Here is a 26076-nt window from a genome sequence, read left to right as displayed (position 1 = left end):
GTTAGTATAAATCGCTATCTACGACCATTATACACACCTACTACTGTAAGAGCTTAGTCTATAAGTAATGTCTTAAACATTAATGATCCCATTTGTTTTGTTGAAAAAGAACGTAAAACCTTAAAATCTTTAAGACAGCGCAGCACCCAGGAACGGACCTGTTTTTGGCAGTGATCGTGTTCAGTTCACTCATAAATCACTGAGGAAAGTGGTTTCTTTTTTTTTTTCGTCGAATTTAGTACATTCACCGATAATATTATTATTTCGAGAGCTTAACAGTTTAATTACCATTCTACATGTTTTTGTTTCACCGAGATTCACACTATTTAAACGTTTGTTGCATGTTGTCTGAGTGAATAATAATTAGAATAGGATATAAATAAATATAATTATAATATAAATTGAATGCTGTAATAAGATGGGAAACAAATATTGTTGTCCATATTTCAAATTATGTGTTAATCAAAAAAATTAAAATTTTTCTTTCGGTCTTTCGGTGTGACTCAAATTTTCATTATATAACATAATAGAAAAAAATGGGGTCCAGCAGTTTTTATGATTAGCAAATTAAAACAAGTTGGTGAATTTACAATTCCAATTTTCAATACATAATATTTACATTAGCTATAAGGTTCTGTTCAATGATAACAGCAATATGAAATAGTTAAGCGGATAAATATAAATTAAATGGTAAATAGTCATCGATTTTTCTTAGTACACTACTTGTCTCAGATTTCGCGAATGTATATATCGATACGCAGATTATCAAACTGTGATTTTTGTTTTATTTTACAAATATGTTTTTGAAAAGTTTTTGTGTGAAGAAATACTACATTATTGTAGAAATATTCATGACTTTATTGTAAGATAAGGTATTGAGTATTGTTTTTATCCAATTTGATCAAACGTCTCAACCAATGGTTAAATATTCTTATTTACAAAAATATAAAACAGTAGCTACAAAAAAAGTTACATAACTTCAATGATTACAGTATACGTATGTACAGTACAGTTTGCAAACTCCTACAAGTATAGATATACAGGGCTAAAAAAACCGATTTAAGACTTTACAGGATAATTGTACTCACCGAGACGAGTCGACGAGTTGATCCCAAATAAACAAACAAGTTTGTTTTCATATCTGTCCATATAGCTAACACCTATGGTTTTATTTAAACTTCAGTTGCAATTAATATTAAGCTCGTCACAAAAATGCCAAACAGTTACTAATTATTATTACCTTCTTTTTTCATGGAATTGTAAGCATGTAGTCAAGCCTGTAACACGATAATCTGCATATAGATTTACAAATTTGCATAGCTGTAAGACAGTTTTACACGGTGGGTTAACTAGCCTTCCGAGTGGTTCAAAAAATTCGTAAAAAAGAATTCTCGATGTTTGAAAAGTTGAGTCTCCGAAAGTCGAGAATGTGCGACGCGAACGATGACTATCACGAGAGAACTATCGGACACGGAAACAGTAATTGCGAAAGAACAAAGGAAAATCCCATATCCTCTAGATACTTATATTTTTATTTAAGACACTTCGTTGAGAATCTCAGGAATTATTTATACTCAGACTGTCTATGTTATCGGTGGTGTGTAATATTCGGATAATCATTGTACATAGAAAACTTTTTTGCATCGTCAAGCTTCCCCCGCATTGTTCACCGAATGCAATCAACGCTGTCGAGTATTATGACCGGCAGAATTGTGTCAGTTCCTGAAACAGCGTTTTGTATATCAGCCCCTCGTTTACTCGTCGACGCGATTATTATTTGGTCATCTAGATTATTATTCTATCGGTGATATCGTTACACTAAGACTTTACTTCGAGTATGAAAACAAAACTCACTGTCGTTGGAGCAGATGCGTGTATCGAATTTCGAAATGATTACGGAAGAACGCGCGAATACTTTTTACAGCTTCAGCTGCGACGTCGTTGTTGTTGTTCTTTTAATGGTAGATAAATGACGATGCCACAAAGAAAAATTCTACGTTGACTCACTAGATACACAGTAAATCCAAAAAATATTTAGTTTTCAAATACTTGTTGGATCCACTCTGTACGATATTGAATAATTTTCGCAATTTGAACAAATAATTTGTTGGCTCGAGAGCGAGAAACTGTACTGCTATTCGTTTCGATTACATTCGTTTACCGATACGATTCGTTCGCAGTTTTTCCCATCCATTTCCGAAAGGGAAAACGGTACCAGGAAGTGAAAATAGCGAGATTAAATTTCCCGTGTAAATTAAGTTTGGAGAAACCTTGTTTATTTCTTTGTCATATTGATTTTCTTTTAAAGTTACACATTAGTACTCGAAATGGGTGGTGTACAAAAATGCAGTTTTGAGATTCGAATGGAACGTAACTGATTCTGATGACAATACAGATTTTCTGCACTATTTTCATATTCCGTACAAGGATGCAGTATGCGAAACACAGCGACCGGAAGTGAGAACGGAAAAATCAGCAGCAATGGTGGTTGGTGGTTTTTAGTTGGTCCCGAACATGAGTTACAATGGATTTGTGTATAAATCTCAATTAGTCGACTTTTATTCGAAACACCGTGAGATACTGAACATCGTGGTAAACGAAGTCGAGTTTCTTCCCGTAGATTTATGCGATCAATATGACTGACAAATCGGCTCGAACCGGGACGAAACTACAGTAAAGTCTTGATCTAAGCCGAACGGAGCTACATGATCTTAGTCGGTTCGCTTATCCCCTCCACTGGCGGGCATAGTTCGCGAGAAGCTCGAGCTCGAGAAGGTCGAGTAGGGTAATCATGCCGCGTAATTCGATACCGGTTGGGTATTTCGGTGTGAGCCACTACTAATCCATTTAACAAAACTTCTTTATTTTTCATTATTTTTTTATGGAACTTTCGTTAACTTATTCGTGGAATTTTTCTGATTAAAATGACACTAAACACGATATAATCTGAACCGTATTTAGTGGTCTAATTGACGGTATGTAGTGCACCTTCGGCCGCCCGGTCGACCTACACGATCTATGTCACTGCACGGACCCGAGGATCGGGCTCAGATCAAGACTTTACTGTAACAAGCTGCTCGAAGCAGGTCGGTTTCAATCAGATTGAAACAATTACTCAGATTACGCGAAAATCAAAGTTGATTCAAAATTACGCTAATTACTTTTCAACTATCCCGAGTGATTTTGCGTTCAAAACGCGTGCTTGAATCGGTGCTTCCGTTTAGGGGATTCGACAGGAAACGTGATTCCGAGTAAAATAGTTCGATTGCACATACTGTCTTTAAAAATGTTAGTACATTTTTGAATAAAAAATGTTTACTTGAAATTGAATTATCAATAGCAATTGAATTGTTAAATAGTTCTGATATTTTTACTGCTTTGTGTTTCGCCTATTTATTTTTATCATGAATAGGCACATAAAATTCGCTGTTCTGTTAGTAAAAAATAACGAATTTCTTTCTAACAATTTTTGACAGAGTTACCTAATCCGCATTCGATTCTTCGTCTTTTTATTAATGATATTTTAATCTCTTCAGCATGTCTACTTTGTAAATCAGGTGCTGTTTTAAATTCGTTTTATTGCTGCATAAAAATCATTTAACCATTTTACTCCCACTAAGCAATTTAGGCTCGCAAAGTGTGACCCAAACATTGCGCAAAATTTGCTCGAAACAGATTCGGATAACTGGGTAGTACATACTCCGCGGCAGTGGGGATAATTCCGCGACAATTATCACCCAGGCCTCGGCGACATATATCGAGAATTCACTGTATCAAGAACCGTTTTATTCGAAACTCGATTTCCTATCGAGAAAGTCGGAAGCACGTTCGATTTCCCATTAATCTAAATACTTCAGCAATGCATCTTACCTAACAATAAGACAAAGGAACGTCCAGGGCTAATTGGCGAGGAATGGGGAAACGAGTATAGGTTCAAATGAGTACGATTTCTGCACAAATCCATTCTAAAAGTCGCGCATGGAATCGTGTCGATCGTTGCATCACGCATCTTATTGTTAGCTCATGGCGACACAGCACGTGTCGAACGTAAAATTCTCTCTCTCTCTCTCTCTCTCTCTCTCTCTCTCTCTCTCTCTCTCTCTCTCTTCACTCTCTTTCATTCTTACATCTCTCCGACGTTAGTTTCTTTCTTCGACTCGGATTCACACTCACATAGCACTTTTAACTATTACGGATTACTTATTAAATCTATACAGCCCTACGATATAAGGTTTATTGGCAGTTTATTTACACGCGAGTCGAGCTACGGCGCCGAACGCGTTTCGCACGACGAACAAATTTCGATGTCGAACGATCCGGGGGATCATCGTGGGAAACTAACGCGACGATAAAATCAATAATAGGTTTTCGTTTCGCGGCGCAGTAACACTCCTCTCTGTTTCGTTTTGGATGGAGAGTGTCGTTGTTGATTATTGGTCAGTCGCTTCGTCAACCATCTCCTTTTTTTTTCTTTATCAATTGAGCGAGTAGTAGTTATCAAATGTTATCTCAGCTTACCACTTTGTAATTTCTATTCACCTTTGCCTTTACCTGTCGCTAATCTGTTTTGTTAATTATAGCAATCTTTATTGCAAAACATCGGTTAGTTGATGCATGGTAAAATGAACTGGCAATTTATATTTTTTATCATGAGAAACGGAAATCTCGTTTTATTTTTGTTAGAAAGTACTTGTTTTGGTGTACGTAAAATACGAAAATGCAATCTAATCTTTTTAAAAAATCGATTTAGGTCGATTTATGAATCACTGCAGTCAAACTCCTGTTAAGTGTTCATATTAAAATCGCTAGATTGCGGATTTTATGCATTTATGAAAAAATTAGTAGATCAAAAATATAAAACCATAATCTAAAGAATTTAAAAACACTGTTGTAAAATTTTCAGCTTACTAGAATTATTAAGAAAAGAAATAAACGTCAGTATGGCTTCTGTGTTTTGAAGTTAATGCAGATAATTTTTATTTTGCATAAAAATCTTTGACAAAAGTGTTTGTTAAGAAAAATTTGGCATTTGTAACTCGCTAATAATGTCAAACGATATATATTGGTGTCTCAGACACTAATACCTAATATAAATATGTTATTATTTATTATATTATTTATATTATATTATTTGCTTGACTTATGAAACATTTACAAATGAATCGAACAGGTTTTACCGTTCAAATTCTTTTTGTTATTCGAAGCAGAGATTGAAAATAACTCTATATTGATTTCGGTTCTCGTTACATTTCCGAAGAATCGAAAGTGTAGATCAGTTTCGATTATGGTTTCGATTACCACGAGCAACCAATGTATTCGAAAGGCAGGATTTCTTATTAGCAGGAGTTGTTGTAATTTTTGCTGGTACCACAATCTTTTTCAATCTAACATTTATTTTATCTGTTTCGGTCGATTATTTTTTTCATACACTGTATATCACTTTTATCGTGACTCCACATCAGTTTGAAAGAGTTATTGTATCGGTTCTGTAACGGTGTAGTATTGATTTTATTGCAAATGCTTTACAGGATAAAACTGCAAATATGAACCCTTTGTGACAAACTGAGATTGTCATGTTTTTCGTTATGCTTCTATAAATCCTACAGTATTTGCTTGAATTTTTTGAAACTACAACGTGACAGAACGTAATTTGTGGGTGTCGAGAAACGTGAAAAATTTCAAAAAATGTTCATATCACTTTATTATTTAAAGTGTAGAATTTTGCATATATTTTTTCGTGGGAGAAATTGCGAGAAAAGTGGTTTGTAATGGACTTTTTGCGTCGTTAGAAGTTTCTTGAAAAATTCTGAAAATTATCGTGAAAAGTATAAGTTCTCTCCGCAAGGGTGAGAAAATAATGAGCGATGCTAAGTGTTAGAAAAGCATTGTATTCAGCAGTCTTTGAAAGGAAGAAAGTATAATTAAACGCGTGAGAATTGAACGTATGAAAAATAATTTTTCCGTCCAAATCGTTTTCTATTTGTTTAGCTTCTTTTCTACACTTCAGAAGAAAAATTCTTTTATTGTTCAAATCTTTTTTTCTGTTTCATTTCTTTTATTATTCGAATTCTTGGACAGGAGCTCCTCGAGATTTCCACGCAGAAACGAAAGGAATAAAAATCCTTTATGCCTGGAAGTTTTCCTTGCGTACTAAAATTCTACAGTTCTTGTGAAACGGAACATAAAATTAAAAGTGGTTCCGTAACTACGAAAGTGTACGAAGTTTCTGTTCAATAACAAATGCACTGTTCTCGTTGCCAGGATCGGATAATTCTTCGATCATTGTTTCGAAGATTTTAAGAAAAATTTTGTCACAGTTCATTCGTAAATATTTCATTATAATATGATCATTTCGAAAAGCTTGCATAGCTTTTCAGAGCTATTCTTATCATAGCTTCAACAGAGAGTCGAAAAAATTATTCCCGAGCTCATTTGAAGAAAATTTTCCCTTTGCAAAAATGTTGTCCACCGCTTTGTTAAGGAGTTATTAACGAAAAACATGGACCAATCAGGCAAGAGGTCCCGTTGAGCGGGCCGCTGGCATTGGCTGAGCCGGAATCTGTTCGCCGTAGCAGCGCTGTGATTGGTCCGCGTTTTTCGTTAATAACTCCTCAACGGAGTCACGGAGAACATTTTCGCCAAGGAAAAGTTTCTTCAAATGATCTTAGGAATTACTTCCTTCAAGGGAGTACATTTTTGGGACACTCTGTATACATTGCCGAATTAATTAAAGTTTAATACTGTTGCCTTTTATTTATTATTAACTGGGCGAATCAAATACCTTCACTCTTTTCTTAAGAAAGTTGATTTACTTGTTAAGATGATCAAATTGCTATCACCAATTTTAAATGTAAAATTGCAAAATCTAATAGTGAAAAATTTTCGATTCACTGTTGGTATATTACTTTAATGTAATCATTAGTATGCAGATCTTTACGCAAATTAAAAATACTTCAATTGCAGCGAGCAGGTGCCAGAGGATAATTTATTTCCTTTCTTAATAATCTCAATAGACTGAAATTAATGCAACAGAAGTTTGAAATTGTTCTGGCGTTTTTATTCTTTCGCCAAACCGACAGCCAAGCAACCGGATAAAATAAAATGTGATAAACGATGCATATTAGAGTATAAAAAGTTTACGGTAGTACACTATGAATACTACTAGCTCAGATTAGTACGATAGTATAACAATATGACAGCAGTACGCTACAAATACATGCGCCTATCGTGTACGTCGATCGGTGATCGCGGGACTGGCACAACGCTACTGGGACCGGTGTCTACAGTGAACCGTCGGTACTCTAATCTCAACAATACTCTCCATGCGCCATCGGCGAACCCCGTAGCTCAACCGCGGTGATCGTAACCGTGTTTATTTACAGGGAAGAAGACCAGTAGTCCTGGCCAGGTGCGTAATTGAAATATCCTCCGTCAGTTCGATTTATCTTTGTACCCCCATTTTCCTCGTCATCCTCACTGGCAGTGACTCCTTCACCTCGACTATGGTGTCTAGCCGTTCGACGGGGCTCCTGTGATGGTGTTGACCTCCGGATACGTCGTTGTCGGTCGTCTCGTCGGAGTCCCCGTCCATGGCGTGATCGTTCACCTGGATCTTCACCACGGCGTCCACCGGATACTTTCCCTCGTCGCTGGAGGATGCAGCAGCCCTCTGCGATCTCGATTTACCGGAGATCATCCCTCTGTCGCCGGCCTCGCAACGAGGACAAACTCGGCCGTTCGACGAGCTCTCGTCCCTCTCGCACTGGAAGCAGATTAGGTTGCCGTCGCTGGAACAATCGCAGTGCTCGCACTGCGGCTCCCGACCGTTCCCGTGGCAAAGCTCGCACAGCTCGTCCTCCTGGTCGAGGAGCTTGTCCCGGTAGTGGTCGTGGCCGTTCGAGTCCTGCTCGTGCTTCTTCGACCAGCCCTGACGAACCTGATACTCCTGCTCGCAGCAAAACGAACTCTGAGAGGAGCTCTGCCCGTTCGTCTCCTGATCCCGCTGAGACGGTTGAGGCGACGACCCGCGGACCGGGCTTCTGTACGACCGAGAGGTACCCGGTGTTTGAAGCTGATCGTCGAAACGCTCCTCCACGTACCGGCTGCTGTACGAGCCGGGCGTTTGCGGCCTGTACGTGCAAGTTCGAGACTTCTGGTCGCACTCACTACATAGCAACAAGTTTGATTTGCTGCCCGGCTGGGAGGCGTACCCGTTGCACGTCCCGAAGAACTTCTCGTCCTCGTCGCTCTCGAAGAAGTGCTGACTGAGGCTGCCGATCGACTTCGTGTCGCTCGATCGGCCCGAGATCCGGGCACCCTCCGGCTCTTCTTGATCCTCCCCGGTGTATCTAGAAGGAAATCGGTCAACGTTGCTCAGACATTTCGCTATTGCCGCGTCGTACGCTAGAAATTCTATATTCTACCAGAATATACCAGAATATACCAGAATATACTAGAATATACCACAATATACCAGAATATATCAAAATATACCGGAATATACTAAAATATACTTGAATATACCAGAATATACCAGAATACACCAGACTATACCAGAATATACTAGAATATACCACAATATACTAGAATATAACAGAATATACCGGAATATACCAGAATACACTAGAATATACCAGAATATACTAGAATATACTACAATATACCAGAATATACCAGAATATACCGGAATATACTAAAATATACCAGAATATACCAAAATATACCGGAATATACCAGAATACACTAGAATATACCAGAATATACTAGAATATACCACAATATACCAGAATATACCAGAATATACCGGAATATACTAAAATATACCAGAATATACCAAAATATACCAGAATATACTAGTATATACTAGTATATACCAGATTATACCAGAATATACAAGGTATACCAAAATATACCAGAATATACCATAATATACTAAAATATACCTGAATATACCAGACTATACCAGAATATACTTTTCTCACGAAATTTCGTGACATTTTGGTGTAAGTTCTAAACTATTAAAGATATCGAAGTGATATTTGCTTTTTTTACTATTTTTTAAATATATTTACAAATTCAACAACTTTTAGAAACATATTCAGCTTAGTAAATATGTTATTACTCTAAATTTTTGAGAAATCGCTCTTTAAATAAAATTTGGTTCAGTGCCTAAAGTGTTTTTTAGTCGTCAAAGAGTCCCGACGAAAGCTAGTAGATCTAAAAAATATGTAAGTATTTGTTGCTCTCGAAGTGTACTATTAGCGACGATTCATGGCCGACGGAGGTCTCAAAGAATTGTGTTTTGCTAGAAAGAACGTCGTATAAATAGAGGATGAAACGAAGCAAAGCGGAGCTCCTGATTGTTTCGATTGATTTTTCCTTTGACCTAACCGCGAAACGGAATGAGTATAAATAGAAGAAACCTACCTATTGTCGGTGGCGTCCGCCAAGTAGTGCCGTATTCGCCCAGTTTTAGTTTTGCCGCGCTCTCGCGGCCTTGTTTCTTGTTAAATGCTACTCTCCCGATTCCTCTCGTTGTCTTCCACGCTCCACGAGCTTCCGGTCTGAATCTGCATTTCAATTTCCGCTAATCGATGCTTCACTTCCCGGTGCTGTTGGTTCAGCTTGACGCTCGTCGCCGCGTTCTCCGATTCCAAACAGATCAGACGTTTCCGAAGACGCTTGATCTCGGCCAGCAACGTCTCGTAGGTATCCAACAACGGTCCCGTACCGTCGCTCACCAGCTGCGTCATGCTGTTATAAGTCATCCCTACAGACAAACAGTCATTTTAATATACAGTCCACCCAAAATGCATTCGAACCCTTTCCGATTCTCGAGAAATTCCCAATATTTGAACTACAGCGATATATAAGTTCTACTCGATATATGTCCACAACACGGGTCTGGCCGGGGACATATATCGGATGGAAGATACAATACTATTCTTTGGTACACTGCCGAATGTAGAAATGGACAGCGGAACTCGAGTGACCTCGGTTGTAGAAAAATGTAAACGTACATGTCTACACGATGTATGTCCAAAACGCGGGTCTGACCAGGGACAATTATAGGATAGAAGATACTGTTTTTTGATACACTGCCGAATGTAGAAAAGGATATCGGGAGCTCGAGTGGTCTCGGTCGACGAGGAGTGTAAACATAATTCGGGTTAGGTGTGTCTGTGTGAGACCACTACTAATCCAATAACAAAACTTCTTTACTTTACATTATTTTTTTACGGGACTTTCACCAACATATTCGTGGCATTTTTCGAATAAAAATGATACCAAATATAATTCCGATAATATTTACTTGTCTAATAAACAATGTCATGTCAACATTTTGGACCAGAAAATTGTCTTCAGTTCCCCAGTCGTTCAATCATGAAAAAATATCTTCTATATAGATAGATAGCAAAAGAGGAGGCTTCAAGCTTTAAAATGAGTCCCATTATATTGTTGTAGTATTTTTTTTTTTAACGAAATTCTCACAGTTCAAATATGGACGATTTCTCGAGATTGGTGTATTTAATTAGTTCAAATACTTTTTGGATATGTATATCGAAGCAGTGCGTTCAATTCTTATATTCTATGTGCTTATTGTTTGAAGTGCAGATTTAGAGTTCCTTTATTAACCCTCATCCGTTCCTCATCTTACGAGCTTAATTTGTCACCTTGGTCTCAAGTTGACGTGTTAAATTGACCTAAGAGGCGGATGAGGATTAATTTTCGGTGAGTGTACAGTCCCTTCACACGCTAATCTCCTATTGGTGAAAATTGAGAAACGGAAACCAAATTGGCGTTTTGGGTAGTTCTAGTTCAATTACTCTATCGATATTGTAAAGGGATGATTAGAATTTTTCGGTCATAGAAAGTGTACGAACTAAATGAAATTATGACGTGTAAACATTTATATTTTTAGTGTATGCTTGTAATAGTGATTGCCATAACTACTCATGATGCGATAACTAATTTTATTTTTCGATCATTCTTTAACTTCTTATTGATTGTAGTTCTATTTTCCATACATTTTTTAGAATGTTATGAAAATGCATAATGGTAACGTAAGAAACAAAATGAATGACGCACAATGTTCTTCTGCGTAAATAGCAACGAATTATGTGTTTGAAAGATGAAAAAACGTAGAACTGACTTTAAACAAGCATCTCAAACGCATACGCAACTTTTTATTTACAGACGTCCTGTTCAGAACCTGAATACTCTATTTGTTTTTTCAGAGTAAGTATCATTTACCTACTTACAATCAGGTATACACTGTTTATACTCTCATGTACCTACTAACCATCACGACAATACATTTAAAACGCGTTTACTTAAACACTGAAAAATTAATATTAAGTTTCAAATACATTCATTTAAAGCGTCAACTCTTTAACATTTAAAGAACCTTTAATATTTTGTGTATTTACACCTTTGCTCAATATTTATAATATATAAATTGTAACACAGAAACTTGCAATAATTCCTATAAATATTATATAGTGTTTACCATGAAACGAATATATAATATGTATGCAAATATAAGGAAGTGTATAGAAGGGTCAGTCAATCTACAATATCAATATAATGAATTATTGTGAGGCCGCAAACAGGATCGTTTTTTATTTTCTTCGCGTTTAAAATCTCGCTGCGCCATTAGACTTTAAAAATTAACAATCTTATATTGGAATTTTATATATGTACATGCTATGGAATTAATTTCATAATTATTTGATTTATCATCAAATTGCGTCCAAAGGAGGCATTTATTTCGTTGATTAAAATGTTCTTCACGGAAATAATGAAATATAAATTTAAAAATTGAGTGTAAACGCTATAAATGCCGACAGATTTGCAAGTATTTTTAATAAAGGTAGCATCAACATTAACAGAGAATTTAAATTCTCGCGCTGGAAGCAGAAGGCAATAGATGGCGCCATGTTTAACGTTTTGGTTGCCTTGATAATGGAGGCTGCTTATGGGAGGCTTTATAGGCAAAGCATTTACAGTCTTCAGGGTTATAATTACATATAGCATGTCCTATATTTCACCATGATTTCATGAAAAAAAAAACAATTGTTTGTCCCGTTTACAAGCCACCTTCGTTAACAATGCCCATTTCATATTTTACAGATTTTTTTACAACAATGATGAAACATTACCAGTCTTCAGGGCCTCATTTGCATACATCGTGTCCTATATTTCTCCATGATTTCATTAAAAAAATTGTTTGTCCTGTTCACAGGCCTCCCTTGATCATAATGTCCATTACAGATTTTGCAATTGGGGCGCAAGCTGTTTGGTGAATAATTAATTCAAACAATCCCATATCAATTGTCAAATTGATCTCATCAATCAAGCATAAAAAGAGATTGGGGGAACGGGCGAGTAGAGAGTGGTTTAGCCGTAAGAAGAAATGTTAGGGTTGATTCTACATGATGAAATAAGACGAGGACAACAAAATGATGAAACTGTGAAGCTATTAAGCTTAATTACGCTTCGGTTTTAGTTACAAACACTTAAATATTGGACACAGATCATCTTCAACAAACAGACAATCCGACGATCACCGTCATTCGTGAGGCAACTCGATGGAGGCGCCTATAGTCATCGTCGAAAGACAACGAGGACCAAGCACTCACCTCATGGAAACTGGAACTCCCGTTCACAGCCATTAAAAATGACTTATTACACACGCAGGCCATAAATTAATAAGTATGCATGCAGGCCGTCGTCAAGAGTTATGGCGCCGTCAAGGGAATATTATGATATTCAATGTCAACAGATTGCAACGGGAATGTCAAACGGATACTTGGAAAATGTACAACGTGTTCTATTTATTAAATCAGTTACCTGCTGCGAGGTTGAATGTTGATACGCCGATTTACTACCTGTAGGGTCGGTTAGGCAGATCCTTCTTTAAGTGGGAACCAAGCAGATGCAAAAGATCTGCAGTTTCATCTGCATTACAACTATGTCAATACCTATTGAATGACCGATTGGCATGGGCGCAGGAACCTCGCTCGCCTTAGACGATTTATGCGGACTTTGTTTTTGCTTATTTTGAGTACCGATACCCTTCTTTATTCCGGTGAAACACGAGCTGAGAGTATCAGACATTTTACTGAATAGAGCACATTTCCCGGTTATGGTTACGTTCATTAAAAATCGTAGAATTTACAACCTTTACACGCCAATGAGTTTCCCACAATTATTTGTGTTATTAATTTTTACTAAAACAAGTTTGCGACTGTTTAAGTGTTACGCCGAATTCGTCCCTCCATCGGTGACGACGTGGTGTCAAGACAAAGTTGCATTGACCTTGAAAAATCTCAAGGTCACCTTGATACCTCGGACAAAATGAGATACAGAAAAATCGAATTTTACTCATCCCCTTACAATGTTACGTAATCCATTAAAAAGTTTTTTGACACAACCAACAGACGAATTATTTTAGATGGTAGTTTCTTACTGACTCACACTGTATGTACACGAGCAAGGGTTGAAATTACAGAACAAGTAGAATTCGGAATAAAAAGTCAGAGTAAAAGGTCAGAGTAAAAAGATTATAGTAAGCTGATTGTGAGTTATAGTACGTTCAGTTTATAGCAAATTCTTTAATTGTTTATTCCTTCACTCGCTTCTGAGTTACAATTATGGAACAGGTAGAATTCTGAATTCATAATCGACCTAGAAGAGCCAAGAACGACTAGCAATTGATAGTGAAAATGTATGTATTGTTTCAATGAAGATTTCAGAGTGTTATTCTGTGCACAGTAATTTCCGGTTCCGAAAAAAGTTTGCTATTAGCACGACGAATGACGGTGATCGGTGGAATCGGTAGTAGGTTCGCTGTGCCCGTCCATACTGATGCAATCACGTCATAAAATGCTGTTCGGTTCACGTCAGAACCAGGCTTTAGTCGACGCGACACGTCTTCAGGTTTACAGCACGTCGATCGCTTTTAAAAATTGCTTTTATGCCAGGATGCTAGAGGCATCGGAAATAAATTGTTTAACCGCGGCAAAATACCGTTCGTCGAAAATCCCTCAAAAAGAGCGGCTTTCAATCATCCGTACGATAGTCTGCCAATATTCTAACAATATTTTAAACTATCGTTGAATCGATACGGTTACAGCGAGCTAACATGATTTTTCGAATGAGCTTTCCCGCGGAGGAACGTTTTGAAAGATATTTCTCGCATCGTAACGAAGCGGAACTATTATTACTAGACTGCGGATCTTTGTGGAAAATTAACATTAATATTGCAAAGCATGAGAACCGAATAGGAATTTATTTCAGTTGTCAGAAATTTGTCGATAAAAATGCATAAAATCCGCAGTCTAATTATTACCATATGTCGTTGATAAAGTACCTGGAAATAGGACTTGCATTAATACGTATCACTTGTATTAATAAGTATTGTAATAAGCATTTTAATAATTCGAAATGTGGAATCCCAATGCGTACTTCTGTATTCGGTGTAATGGGTTCACATATTTGCATTGTACAATGTTAAAACTTGTAGCAGCTTTCACGTTGTATATTAACAATTCAGCGTGCTACTTCTGTCGATTGTGCTGTTTTCACGAAAAATCTGGGTACCCTGGTGTTGTTTAAATAAAATATATTCCAAAGATTTCAAAAAGTACATATACACATATAATGGAAGTACATACATACATGTATAACGGAATTATATAAAGTTTCGGATAACAAATTTGAAGTCGTCTATCATATGAACACTTTTACATTCGCCATACGTGAGCATCGTTTCAGAAGTAAGTTACGCAGACATGTTCTGAAAAAATGTTATGCGTGTTCCATTTAGACATCACTCTAAGATTATGTTATTTTAAGATTAAGTCACTTTAAGATTAAACTATTTTACGATCAAGTCACTTTAAGAAGCTTTTCCCAGAGAATGTGTTCAAAAGTGGAATAATGACAAAATAAATGTAAAGATGTGGATGACGATACATTAGTTAGCCTTATACTGAAATATACTGAAACATGAATCACTACGAACCAATACGAATCACTTCGTGTCTCAATGAATTATTTTACAGGTACTTTGGATATCGTAATAGCTCAATAAATATCGTACTTAAAAAATTCGCTACATATTTCTCACAATTAATATGAGTATATTAGTATGTCTGCAGGTTTCTGGGCAATAAAAATGTCCGTCAGATCGTTCGAGGAGTTCGTGTCGTTTCATGAAGTTGTATCACAGTTTCTGCTGTGCGAGCAATCGCGACATCAAACGATTTTATCACCGCAATTACACTTCTTTCTCTGAAATATTTCGCCTACGAACGACTTCTCCTATTCGGAAAACCTTATTCACGACGTTCCCTAGAACTAGAGTAGTTTCTGTTAGGGTGATCAAAGTTTGACTACCGGCACACACGGTCTGCCGTTTGCATCTCCCGCAGAAGTAAAAGGAAGAGTCTATAAATCACACGCGCATATAAATCTAGAAGACTACGTGTTCGCAAGGTCAGAGGACATTTCATACCTTGGGTCCAGTGTCGCCGGATGAGGGGAGGGAGCACGAATTGAGGGGAAATAGTTACCACCTCTCTGCCGGTACCGGAATAAGCGTGGGGGATATCGCGGTGGAAGGGGAAGTTAGAGTGGGGGAACCAGCCTTGATCTGGCGACAGAGGCGGAACGCGTCACGTGACCGGGCCGTGGCGGAAGGGTGGGGGATATCGCGGTGGAAGGGGAAGTTAGAGTGGGGGGACAAGTCTCGATCTGGCAACCCTGCCGGAGAACTGGTGGCCCATGGGCCGCACACTCTGCCATTCCCCTCTTCTCTTACCAGCGTCTCCCACCATTAGAATCCTATGAAAAAAATAGCGTGCGACTCGCAGGACCCAGTTCCCCAGCTCTGGAGATAAAGCTGGGAGGGGTGCTGAAGAGTGGGAGAACCGGTTAATTAATGTTGAAGTAGCCTGGCTTTGACCTAGGGTGAAGGACAACGAAGAGACAGCTCCGGAAACGGCACGAACTCTCGACGACCTGGCTCGGACTTTCGAAGAGAAAACGATACAGTAGTGCACGGTTAAATTTACATCGGTTCGGGAGCCAGCAGTCGAGCAGGATGTCTTTGTGAAGGAAAACAGTAGTAGTAAGGGAAACTGGGAAAATGAACATGCAACAGAGGAAATTTCATTTTCAGTAATTAACGTCTTACCTCCATAATTGCAGTGCCAACGGACAGCCGAGATTCTTTCGATTAAAACGAGTCCAAACACGACGTGAATCGGACCATTTTTATCGATTCAAAATTATGTAATGTAACATTGATATTAATAATTAGGCTGCGGATGTTTGTACAATTTTCAATTTTTATAGACAAATTTTACGAAAGCGGAATCAAATAGAATCACATTCTCAACGGGAACAGCGTTGGTCCAAAAGAAATCAAAATCGTACTAAATTCTATTGAATTTTATATTCTAGCATTTTTTGAAAAGTTTCGTTAGCCATAAATGCATAAAGATCCGCAGTATACTAATAATATACAAAGAAATAAATTTGTGGAATAATTCGTCATGGATGCATCTTTACATTCTCAATAATTACAGATTACTTTGGAACCCGCCATTTTGACGAGGGCCGAAACGTTTAAGTGGGGAGGTGGTTTCAACTGAAGAAAGGAGAGGGGGTGCGCCTGAGAGTTTAGATACCGATACCCGATACGTATCAAGTTTCCATTGGCCCGCTCGAAATTCAATCCCTAGTCGTAAATTTTGGAATTGAGGAGGGGGGAGGGGGGGGGGGTACAGGCGGGCGATTTGCCTCGTGTTTGGACTCATTTTAATCGGAAGAATCCCGGCTATCCTTTGGTGCTAGAATTACAAAGGTGAGGCGACAACGGCTGAAAATAAAAAATTTTCTTCACTTCATGTTTACGTTTTCGTGGCGTTGCATACATTGTACATTCGTTCTGTGTCCTCGTCTGCTGAGGCAGCTTCGCCGAGCTCGGAGACACTGACTGCGCCGGTAGATGAGTGGGGCTGACTGGTGCAAATTCGACCGTGCAGACTCGATGTAAATTTAACCGTGCACTACCGTATCCCTAGTATCGGTGTGTACTTAACAATCCCAGAAGAAATACTTGCCGGAATAGGTGGACTGTCGGCCGGTGGACGGTTGGGTGGCCGCGGATTGCGGCGCCCTGGCGGTTTGATCCTCGCTGCTGTGGCCGCTGCTCGCGGCGCTCATCGGGCTGTCCATGCTCCTTGGAACGGTGTTGGCGTTGACATTGTTCCCGGTGACGGTTAAACCGCGCGGTATCACCGGACTAGGGCTAGGAGAGAACAACGAGTGTCCGGCTGAATACGTATGAGTGGACTTCGTGTCGACTGGCGAGACCCACATCTCCTCCAACGGTATGCGACCCCGTGACTCCACCAGTCCCGGCGTGCTCTGACACCGTCCCATCGAAGCTGAAAATTTAGTTTATCTACAGACGTGTGCAGGAGGATGCTGGACCGAAGATCAGAGGATAAAAGCGTTTCTCTCGCATGCGTCCTAGCTCTGGCTAACCTCGCGCAAGACACTACCGCTTTCTTTGCTACCAGCCGCACTCATCCTCTCTGTGCTACTTTAACCGTTGATTGGTCACGTGCCTTTTGAATCACGTGCTCGGTCACGCGGGGTTTCTCAGACCCTGTATGAAAAACGCTTGTAATCTTAGTTATTATTGCTTCGGACGTCCGCACAGTGTGACGCGTATATGGAGGTTCGTAAAATTATTTATTGCATTTTGGACCTAGGACTCCAAATACTTTTTTAAACGGGGTACGGGAATGTGTCAATCGATAGTAAGAAAAATATATAATTTGTGATCAAGTCTGTTTGAATGACTTTAAGGAAATAATCGACAAATGGCACATGTCCAAGGAAAGAATAAACTTTTATTATTTTTGACAACAGAATGAGAAATTTCATAAAAATTATCAGCGGTGCTAAAATCTACGGTATCTTTATTAGTATTTTATGGTATAAAATGTTTTGAATTTTAAATTTATGTCTTTTGACTTTTGTCCATTGCTCGTCACACTGTGATCCGTTGTGATATGTACAAAGGTATGCTTTAAATCTCGTGCATAACTTTGGTATAACATGCGACTATGCTCTAAAGTTTAGAACATTTGTTTAAACATATGCAGACATCACATCTTTCATAAGTATATATATTCAAGTGTATATATATTCACAAGTGTAAAATGTGGACGATCGAAATAACAATGTTATGAACGTTTAAAATTGACTGGGGCCTGTCAAGCCCCGCGGTGCCAGTCAAAGGTTAAAACTTAGTCTCCCGAAGGTGAATGCTGAGGAGATACTGTTTTCATCTAACTTTTCAAGATGCAAATGTAAGGCGCACTATTGTACGGTTGAACTTCCGTTATATGAATTAATTATGGGACAGTAGCGTTAAATTTAAAAATTTATTTTTTAAAATAAAAACGTAGGAGAATTTTTATGTAGTAGTGGCCATCTAAATATCTTCTTCGAAAACAGCACTTTTTATTAATTGTCCTTGTTAAATTATAAATAATTATTCCCTACATTCATCTACAAAAGGTGGGTACATTTTAATGTAACGACAGCATTGTTTTGTAGTTCTGCCAATTAAAAGTTGATGATCAAATATCATATACAGAAGAGATGTAAAAACATTGTTTCATTAATTTGAAAATATGATTAAATGAAATATGGAAATATTCAATAAAACACACAGAAGAATGTTATCCGAGATTGGAAACGTATCCATGTCCAATAAAATTTATACAGTATTGGACGTACTAAATAAATAGCCCTCAGGGCCAGTAATAATTAAGAATAAACAAGTGTTTTTTTTCTCCATAAACGGAATATCGGAACTGGAAAAACGTTTTGTTTTACGGAACGCAGTAACGAACAAATATATTTGCTCAAACATAACTTTTTATGGTAGGAAATCAATCTTTACCGAATACATATGATTCTGCTCGGTATAAAACACAATCTCAAGAACAATGGAGGCACTGTTAGAAATTCAAATAATAATTAACAGAAGGATTTAAAAAAAATATGTTGTCGACGTATACATTCAGTTATTAGTACGCTATAAATTATACATAGAAAGCGTAAATTGAGCTTAAATTTACTGGCAAACAAGAAGTTAATTATTTATTGTAAAAACGATTGAAGATAGTTAAGACGTTAAAATTACGTACAGGACTACTCCCTTATTTTTACCTGGGTAAAAACCGTATCGTCATGTTTCTCGAAAGATTATTTAAAAAATAGGTTTCGTTTTTGTTCACAGAAGTTTTCGTGCCTATATTCTGAAAGAAGATTATTGATTTTTTTTCCGGGACTACCGGGCTCTCTATGACCACCTAGAAACCGAAATCAGGTTTCGGCAAGTTTAAAATGCAGCTCGAAGAGCGAATTTTTCATGGACGTGTTTCGGTTTCGTCCCGGACGCGTTTCGTTCCGGACTGTTTCGTTATTGGTCTCGCACGCACCTTGCCGTCCCGGCCGCGGCGTCTAGCCATCTCTCATTTTCACCGGCGAGCTTCTTTAATTAAGCCACCGCACCTTTCTCATTGTGCAGCCACTGCAGTCGAGTGCGCGCACGCGCCCCGACGTGTGCTACGTGCCGCAACTTTGCCTCCCGGAGTTCACACAAAACGATTCGCCGGTTCGAAAGTTCGTCTCGTACCGCCCCCGAGAACTTTCTTTCACCGGCCGGAGGAAGCTACCGGGTAGACAAGCTGCATTTGTTTTGCGCCGAACTTCAGAATTAATTAATTAGAACTTTCTGCCCGGCTACGCCTGTTGCCGTCACCGCGCGGAAGAAATCTTCTCGTGTCTTCTTCGTTGTCTTTCATGTATCCGCCAATTAGACCGTCCCTTCACATCCATTGTGCGACGTCCGGGCGTGATGAATAGACCGCGGATTTGATGCGTTTATGGCGATGGGGGTAATTTTAAACAGTAGCAGGACAGAAGAGGGGTTTAAGAATACCAATGTATTTCTTATAATTCAATAAAACCGCTAAAAAGAGAAATAAAAATTCGTATTTTCAGGTCTCATGTCTTGCAATTTATGCAAACAATTTCTATTCAACATCTGCGAAGAATGGATCCTCGGAGGATGTCCTAGAAATGTTGCAGCTCCTTGAAACGGGGGTGATTCCTGAGGGCATTTCAAGTAACTTTTTCCTTTGCGAAAATATTCTCCGCCGCTTCGTTAAGGAGTTATCAACGAAAAACGCGGACCAATCAGAGCGCGATTACAGACTTGTTCCCCCACTCTAATTACCCCCTCCACCGCGCTATTCCCCCACGCTTCCTCCACGGCCCGGTCACGTGACGCGTTCCGCCTCTGTCGCATAATCTACAGATCAGGATTTGTTCCGCCACTCTAATTTCCCCTTCCACCGCGCTATTCCCCTACTAATCCGTCACTGGCAGAGAGAGAGGGTAACCTTTTCCCCTCAATTCCTGCTCCGTCCCCTCACCTGGCGACTATGGGCTCGCGTTGAGCCTGGCGTTGGCATTGTCCGTGGTTTTCGTTAATAATTCTTTAACAAAGCCGCGGAGAACGTTTTCTCAAAGGAAAAAGTTACCTGAAATGACCTCAGGAATTACCACTTTCGAGGAAATACAACATTTTTCGGGACACCCTGTATACTTCTGTGAAAACTCTCCGGGGAAAACATCTGTGTTTTTTTTTCCAGTCAATTCCGAAACCAGCAATACGATTATTTCGATCCTGCTACAATATATTTCAATTTGTACGAAATCACGGACACCGAGAGCACGCAAGTGATCGATTCACCGTGAAATGGACCCCATTCGTTTGTATACATACATGTTCATCCGCTTAAACGTTCCACGGAAAACTTTTCGCACGTTTGTAATTTACCGATTTGTTGCAATTCCGTGCACTATCCTCTAAACATGTGTACAGGTAAAATGTGTGTATTTCTGTATAGCCTCGTTGCTAAACATTTTTTCCATACAGAGTAGTATTACCGTCCTAAATAATAATCGCGCCCTTATATTCTTCGTTTGTCCATTTTTCGTCATTATAATTTCAAAAAATCTGTTCAAATGAATATTACGCCAGAATTAATGAAGCGTTAATGAATGTTTTTGTTGCGACGTTATTGAATCTTTATTCGGAGCATATCTGCCCACGACCGAATGTTCTTTTCAAGAATATTCTGGACGCAGTCAAACGGTTAACCGAAACTGTAAAATGACCACGCGTTTGTACGACCATCGGAACGTTTTAAATTACGTGTAAACAAACAAAAAAAAAAAAAAAAAGAAAAGAAATTCGCTTGGTTCGTTTTCGAACGGATTAAAACACGCGTATAAAATATTCAAAATGAATTGTGGGTAGAACTGAGGCTCTAATTCAGGACACGTGTAACGAATATAAAACTCACGGGGCTGTGCATGTACGTGTTATACGTACAAGCAAATTTGCTTGCGCTGCGCTGTGCCCGATTTCGCATATTTTCTGCATCAGAGTTTTGTTCGGTCAATAACGCACGATGGATTTCTACGCTTTATGATGTCCCTCGGACCGACCGTAATAAATAGAGACGAAACTAACCGTTAACAACGAACAAGGCTAATCCATTTTTCTGCGGATTCAAGACATTCTTCAAAACTTCTTCTTTTTCAAGGAATAATAATAATTATTCCGTAATATCAAAATAGGGGCACAGTGCCGGGGACCCGGTTGGCTATAAACCTTTCCGGCGGCGCGCGACCATGGTCCGCCATTTGTAGAGCAGCGCATTTGATTCACTTAGGCTGTCGATATCGCCGCCAAATGAATATGCCACTGTATAGCGCACGCCGGACCCTCCCGGAGGGGTGTTCCGCAGAAATTCTACACAACGATTGCAGCGAAATTGCAGATCGAAAGAGTCGCTCGGACAGCTGATGGTCGGCCAGAATTCGCGGGTACCGTCGCGGTCGAAAATAACCGAACGGAAGTTTTCAGTTTTCCATGGAATTTTAATGAAACGGCGAACTCCTCTCTGCGGCGCGGCCTTTTAAAATGCGAGGCCGCGATGTCATGGTAGCGGTGGTATCGGGTACGATATTTCGATAAACCGCGGGAGCTACGCGAGAGACCTCCTACAGGGAATTCACGAGGAACCCGTAAAATTGCGATAATTAATCTCGGCGGTACAGTTCTCTCGCAGAAAACCGAAAGGCAGGAACATGCTAAGCATCCGGGCTAGGCTGCGCGCCCCGAAGCCGGACCGAAAAGCTTCGAGGCAAAGCCGTTCATGCTTCGTTCGCGATCACTAACACAACGGCGCCCAGACACTCTGTGCTCTTACCAGTCCGGTCAGCATAGTTGCTCGAAGAGCAGCTTACAATTAGGAGTTCCGGCAGGACCCTGTTGCAAACGGCTTTCCACTTCGGAGGAATTAATGGGCCGGACTGCTGTCCAACGTGCGCATACTCGCGGACAAATTGCTGAAGTCGCGGTACGAATTTGGTTGGACACAACTTTTTTTATTGCAATCATTATGAGACTGTTATCAACACGAAAAAAGTTCTATCGAAGTACAAATATCGTGCGGATCTCTGGTACGTACATCGAGACATTACCGTACTTTGACTGTATACAATTTTCGAGGTAGCTGGCTTGAAAGTATTAACCCTTTGCACTCGAGTGGTGACTCTGAAACGCCACTGGAAATTGTTGCGGCATTATTTCAAAGAACATAGAAAAAATATTACAAAATTTGTATTCGATAGATTACTAAACATTTAAATATTATATGTGGAAATCGGATCGGTTTCGTATGAATAAAATGACAATATTCTAACACGGAAGAAAAATTTAGTTTCAATTTAGATTTACAGTTTTAGTTTTAGACTTTCCGTTCTATTCGGGGCCAGGAGATTCGGGCGAGCCGCTGAAGCTTTCGCTTTAATCTGTTTCGGCGCACCGGGAAAGGTATCCCGAAGAATCCGAATTTGCATGAAGATCTGCATCAGTCTAGCGATTACTTACCGAGTTATCGAAGTCGTTACAGTTACGCGGGTTCGCCCTTGTAATAAGAGCAACGTGAGTACAGGGCTACAGGGGTAGTACCATAGTGTTCAAAAGACTCGGGCAACTCACCTGTGCTAAAGCACGGCCGCTTGCGGTCGCTCCAGGCAAAACTGCCGGGGCGGCGCGGCCGGAGAGTTACGAACACCTGGTTCAGAGGGAACGAGTGGAGACGACTTTGTGTGCCGTTACACTTGCCGGAAGAGATAAAACAAAGATACAAAATTATCCTTTGTGGACCGGCATTTATTAGCGCGGCAGGACCTAACCAAACTTCGCGCTGACCCTTAAATTGAAATCGGGGAAATTAAATTACGGCACTTTCTACGCTCCTCGGCGAGCTCGCGGAATTCCAGGATTTTTAAGAGGCTTTTCCCGAAACGCGAAGCAAGTTTACACTTTTTCTAAAAAAAAAAAAAAGAAGAGAAAAAGGTTTGTATAATTCCTTACTGCGGATTTTCTGAGTTTCGAAAGTGGCTAAACAATACCTGAAACGAGTGTGTTTGTATTGTTTTATTATACACGTGTAATTAATATTATTAACCCTTAACGCGCCGGAAGTATTTCAAGTTTAGTTACCACCAGGTCGAAGCTACTTTTCATACGAAGAGAAACTGTGCACTCGACATTTTTATGTCAAGTATAGAAAGGAAAATATCTATATTTTATTTTATATTAGGAGGACCCATAAGTAATCAATTATTTTGAAATCTAAAAGAAACGTTGTAGTAAATTCTCATCTTTCCTGCAAATTTTCAATCCGCCTCTTATAGAAATCCAGGGTTCGTGCAGCAAAATATGGCTCAAGGTGCCTCCTCACATCTTCTACAGAAGTGAATGTTTTATTTCTTAAATAATGCTCCAGAGATTTGAAAAGATGATAGTCAGAGGGAGCAATATCCGGTGAGTACGGGGTTGCGGTAAAACTTCCCATTGCAATTCTTTGATTTTTTCCTGAGTGAGTTTCGCTGTATGGGGCCGGGCATTGTCAATTTGCAGTATTACACCTTTTCTGTGGACTAAAGATGCCCTCTTTTTCAATAGTTCTGAATACAGCCGTTGTAATTGCTGACAATGCAACTCAGCAGTAACTGTTTCTCCAGGTTTCAACAACTCAAAGTGAATTATGCTACGACAGTCCCACCAAATGCACAGTAACACCTTTCTAAGTGATAGGCTAGGTTTAGGGGTTGATATTGCGGTTTGATTTGCAGAAAGCCATTGCTTGGAACGCTTTATGCTATCAAAAAGAATCCATTTTTCATCTCCGGTAACGATTCTGCTAAGAAATGGATCTCTACGAAATCTGGATAGCAATGAAGTCCAAATTAATCGACGAATATTCTCGTTGGTCTCAGATAATTGATGCGGTACCCACATTCCTTGCCTATATGCCTTTCCCATTTTGTGTAGGTGCCTTTGTATAGTTGACCATGTGGACCCAAGTCTTTTCGATAATTCTTGTATACTTAATTTTGAAATTTGCTGAAATTTTCTGGAGCAGCACCCCCACTAATTTCAGCTACGAGCCGCCACTGCCCCGAAGAAAATCCGTGGTGTGCCGAACGAGTGGCACCAGCGGTAAACAAGTGCGCGTGACGATCATTTCGATGCTACCACTCCGATGGTACCATTTAAATAGGGCAAAGTCGGATTAGTTGGCCAGAGCCAATAAGCCGCTGCGTCTATGACGTGCTTGGCTTAGTCGATGTTTTGTTAATCTGCACTGACTCGGCTCGTCGAATAGAGCATAGCTTGGAGCTGCGTGATTGGGCAATGATCTCGCAAGATAACATACGCAAGTTGCAAGGGTTCATAAAGAAATAATTAAAATGCGCGCCTAGTTTATAACCTCCCCGAAAAAATGAAAGAACAATTAATTAATCTACATTACTAGCGAATGTTCAGATTACAAAATCCAAATTAATCTACCTTCTCCTAATATCGGTAAATTTACGCGATTGTGCTTTAAGATGTTTTAATAAGTTAAACGAGCGGTAAATTTTAATAAAAAAACTGTCGATGCTCGAAACCCCGTAACTTCCTGTAAAGTAATCTTCCGATATTCCGCCAGCGCTCATTTTAGAGGATAAAGTCTTCACTTTCGTGCCCTTAAACTTAGTATTTTCAGAGACCCTTTTCCCTTATAAAGTGGAGCGAGACACTGAGGTTGTCTCCTTTCTTTTGAAATTTTAGTATGTGTGGATAGCGCACGTGGGTCTAGTGTGTAAAGTACACTGTAAAAACGCGACGGAGGATCGGAGATCAAGTTTTGAGAGGTCAATGTGGAGAGGATACTTCCCTCGTGAGATTACATTGAAAAGAATGTGGAGAGAAATTTGTTGAACTACGTGAAATAGTTTGCATATGTAACATTTCACCAGTGGAAAAGCAACTGCAATCTTTTGCTCAATTTTGTAACAAAAAAAGGTCTTTGAAAAAAAAAAATAAGAGTGCGGAAGCAAAGATTTTGTACTTTAAAAGGAGCACAGGTGAAATCGGCAATTATGTGGTTATGATTTTTAATTTGAATTATTTTTAATTTAAAGTTGCAGTATGCAAAAGATTTTAACTTTTTGTTAAAATGTATCTAAACGAACAGCTTTTCTATTGTAAGTCGATACAGGAATGCCTGATCGTAAACAGCTAATAGATTATTAACAAACAATTAATTATTAACACGGAATTAATTATAATTATTAATATATGCTATTACCAAAATACCATATCATAAATCAAGCCTGACCCGTGCATTACAAGTTTGAGTTGCTCCGAAAATTAAACGAGGGAATATCGTAGTTATTGAAACAAGCATAAACAGCTATTAATACTTCAAAATATTGATTATCCGATACTGGCTTCGAACAAATACATTTTTGCGAGAATCTTCGTTATCAACAACGTAGTTGTCTTTTTCTGTCCGTGGTTCATTTTTATGCGATCATTGAACAGGTTCTTTAACACTTTTGTGTACA

At 39.1% G+C, this 26076-nt stretch overlaps 2 protein-coding genes across 2 annotated transcripts in view; both read right to left on the bottom strand.

Annotated features, from left to right (window-relative positions):
- Positions 1-6981: 6981 nt before the first annotated feature.
- Positions 6982-9767, bottom strand: LOC143354858 (uncharacterized). Its single transcript, XM_076789234.1, has 2 exons — positions 9518-9767; positions 6982-8403 (listed from the first exon to the last, which is right to left on the bottom strand). The coding sequence occupies exons 1-2, from the start codon at positions 9765-9767 to the stop codon at positions 7442-7444; spliced, it is 1212 nt and encodes a 403-aa protein (XP_076645349.1). The 3' UTR covers positions 6982-7441.
- A 5018-nt stretch (positions 9768-14785) lies between these two features.
- Positions 14786-26076, bottom strand: part of LOC143354857 (uncharacterized) — a 150890-nt gene continuing 139599 nt past the window's right edge. The window contains exons 13-20 of the mRNA XM_076789233.1: positions 17112-17459; positions 16951-17055; positions 16601-16681; positions 16080-16145; positions 15827-16036; positions 15288-15453; positions 14902-14995; positions 14786-14800 (exon numbers count right to left, since the gene is read on the bottom strand). Of these exons, the coding sequence (XP_076645348.1) occupies positions 14786-14800; positions 14902-14995; positions 15288-15453; positions 15827-16036; positions 16080-16145; positions 16601-16681; positions 16951-17055; positions 17112-17459 (1085 nt within the window). The remainder of the gene's footprint in view (positions 14801-14901; positions 14996-15287; positions 15454-15826; positions 16037-16079; positions 16146-16600; positions 16682-16950; positions 17056-17111; positions 17460-26076) is intronic.

The sequence above is a fragment of the Halictus rubicundus genome, chromosome 6 (assembly GCF_050948215.1).
Source record: "Halictus rubicundus isolate RS-2024b chromosome 6, iyHalRubi1_principal, whole genome shotgun sequence".
Lineage (NCBI taxonomy): Eukaryota > Metazoa > Arthropoda > Insecta > Hymenoptera > Halictidae > Halictus > Halictus rubicundus.
The sequence above is the reverse complement of the archived record's forward strand: the minus strand, read 5'-3'. Positions and strand labels throughout refer to the sequence as shown.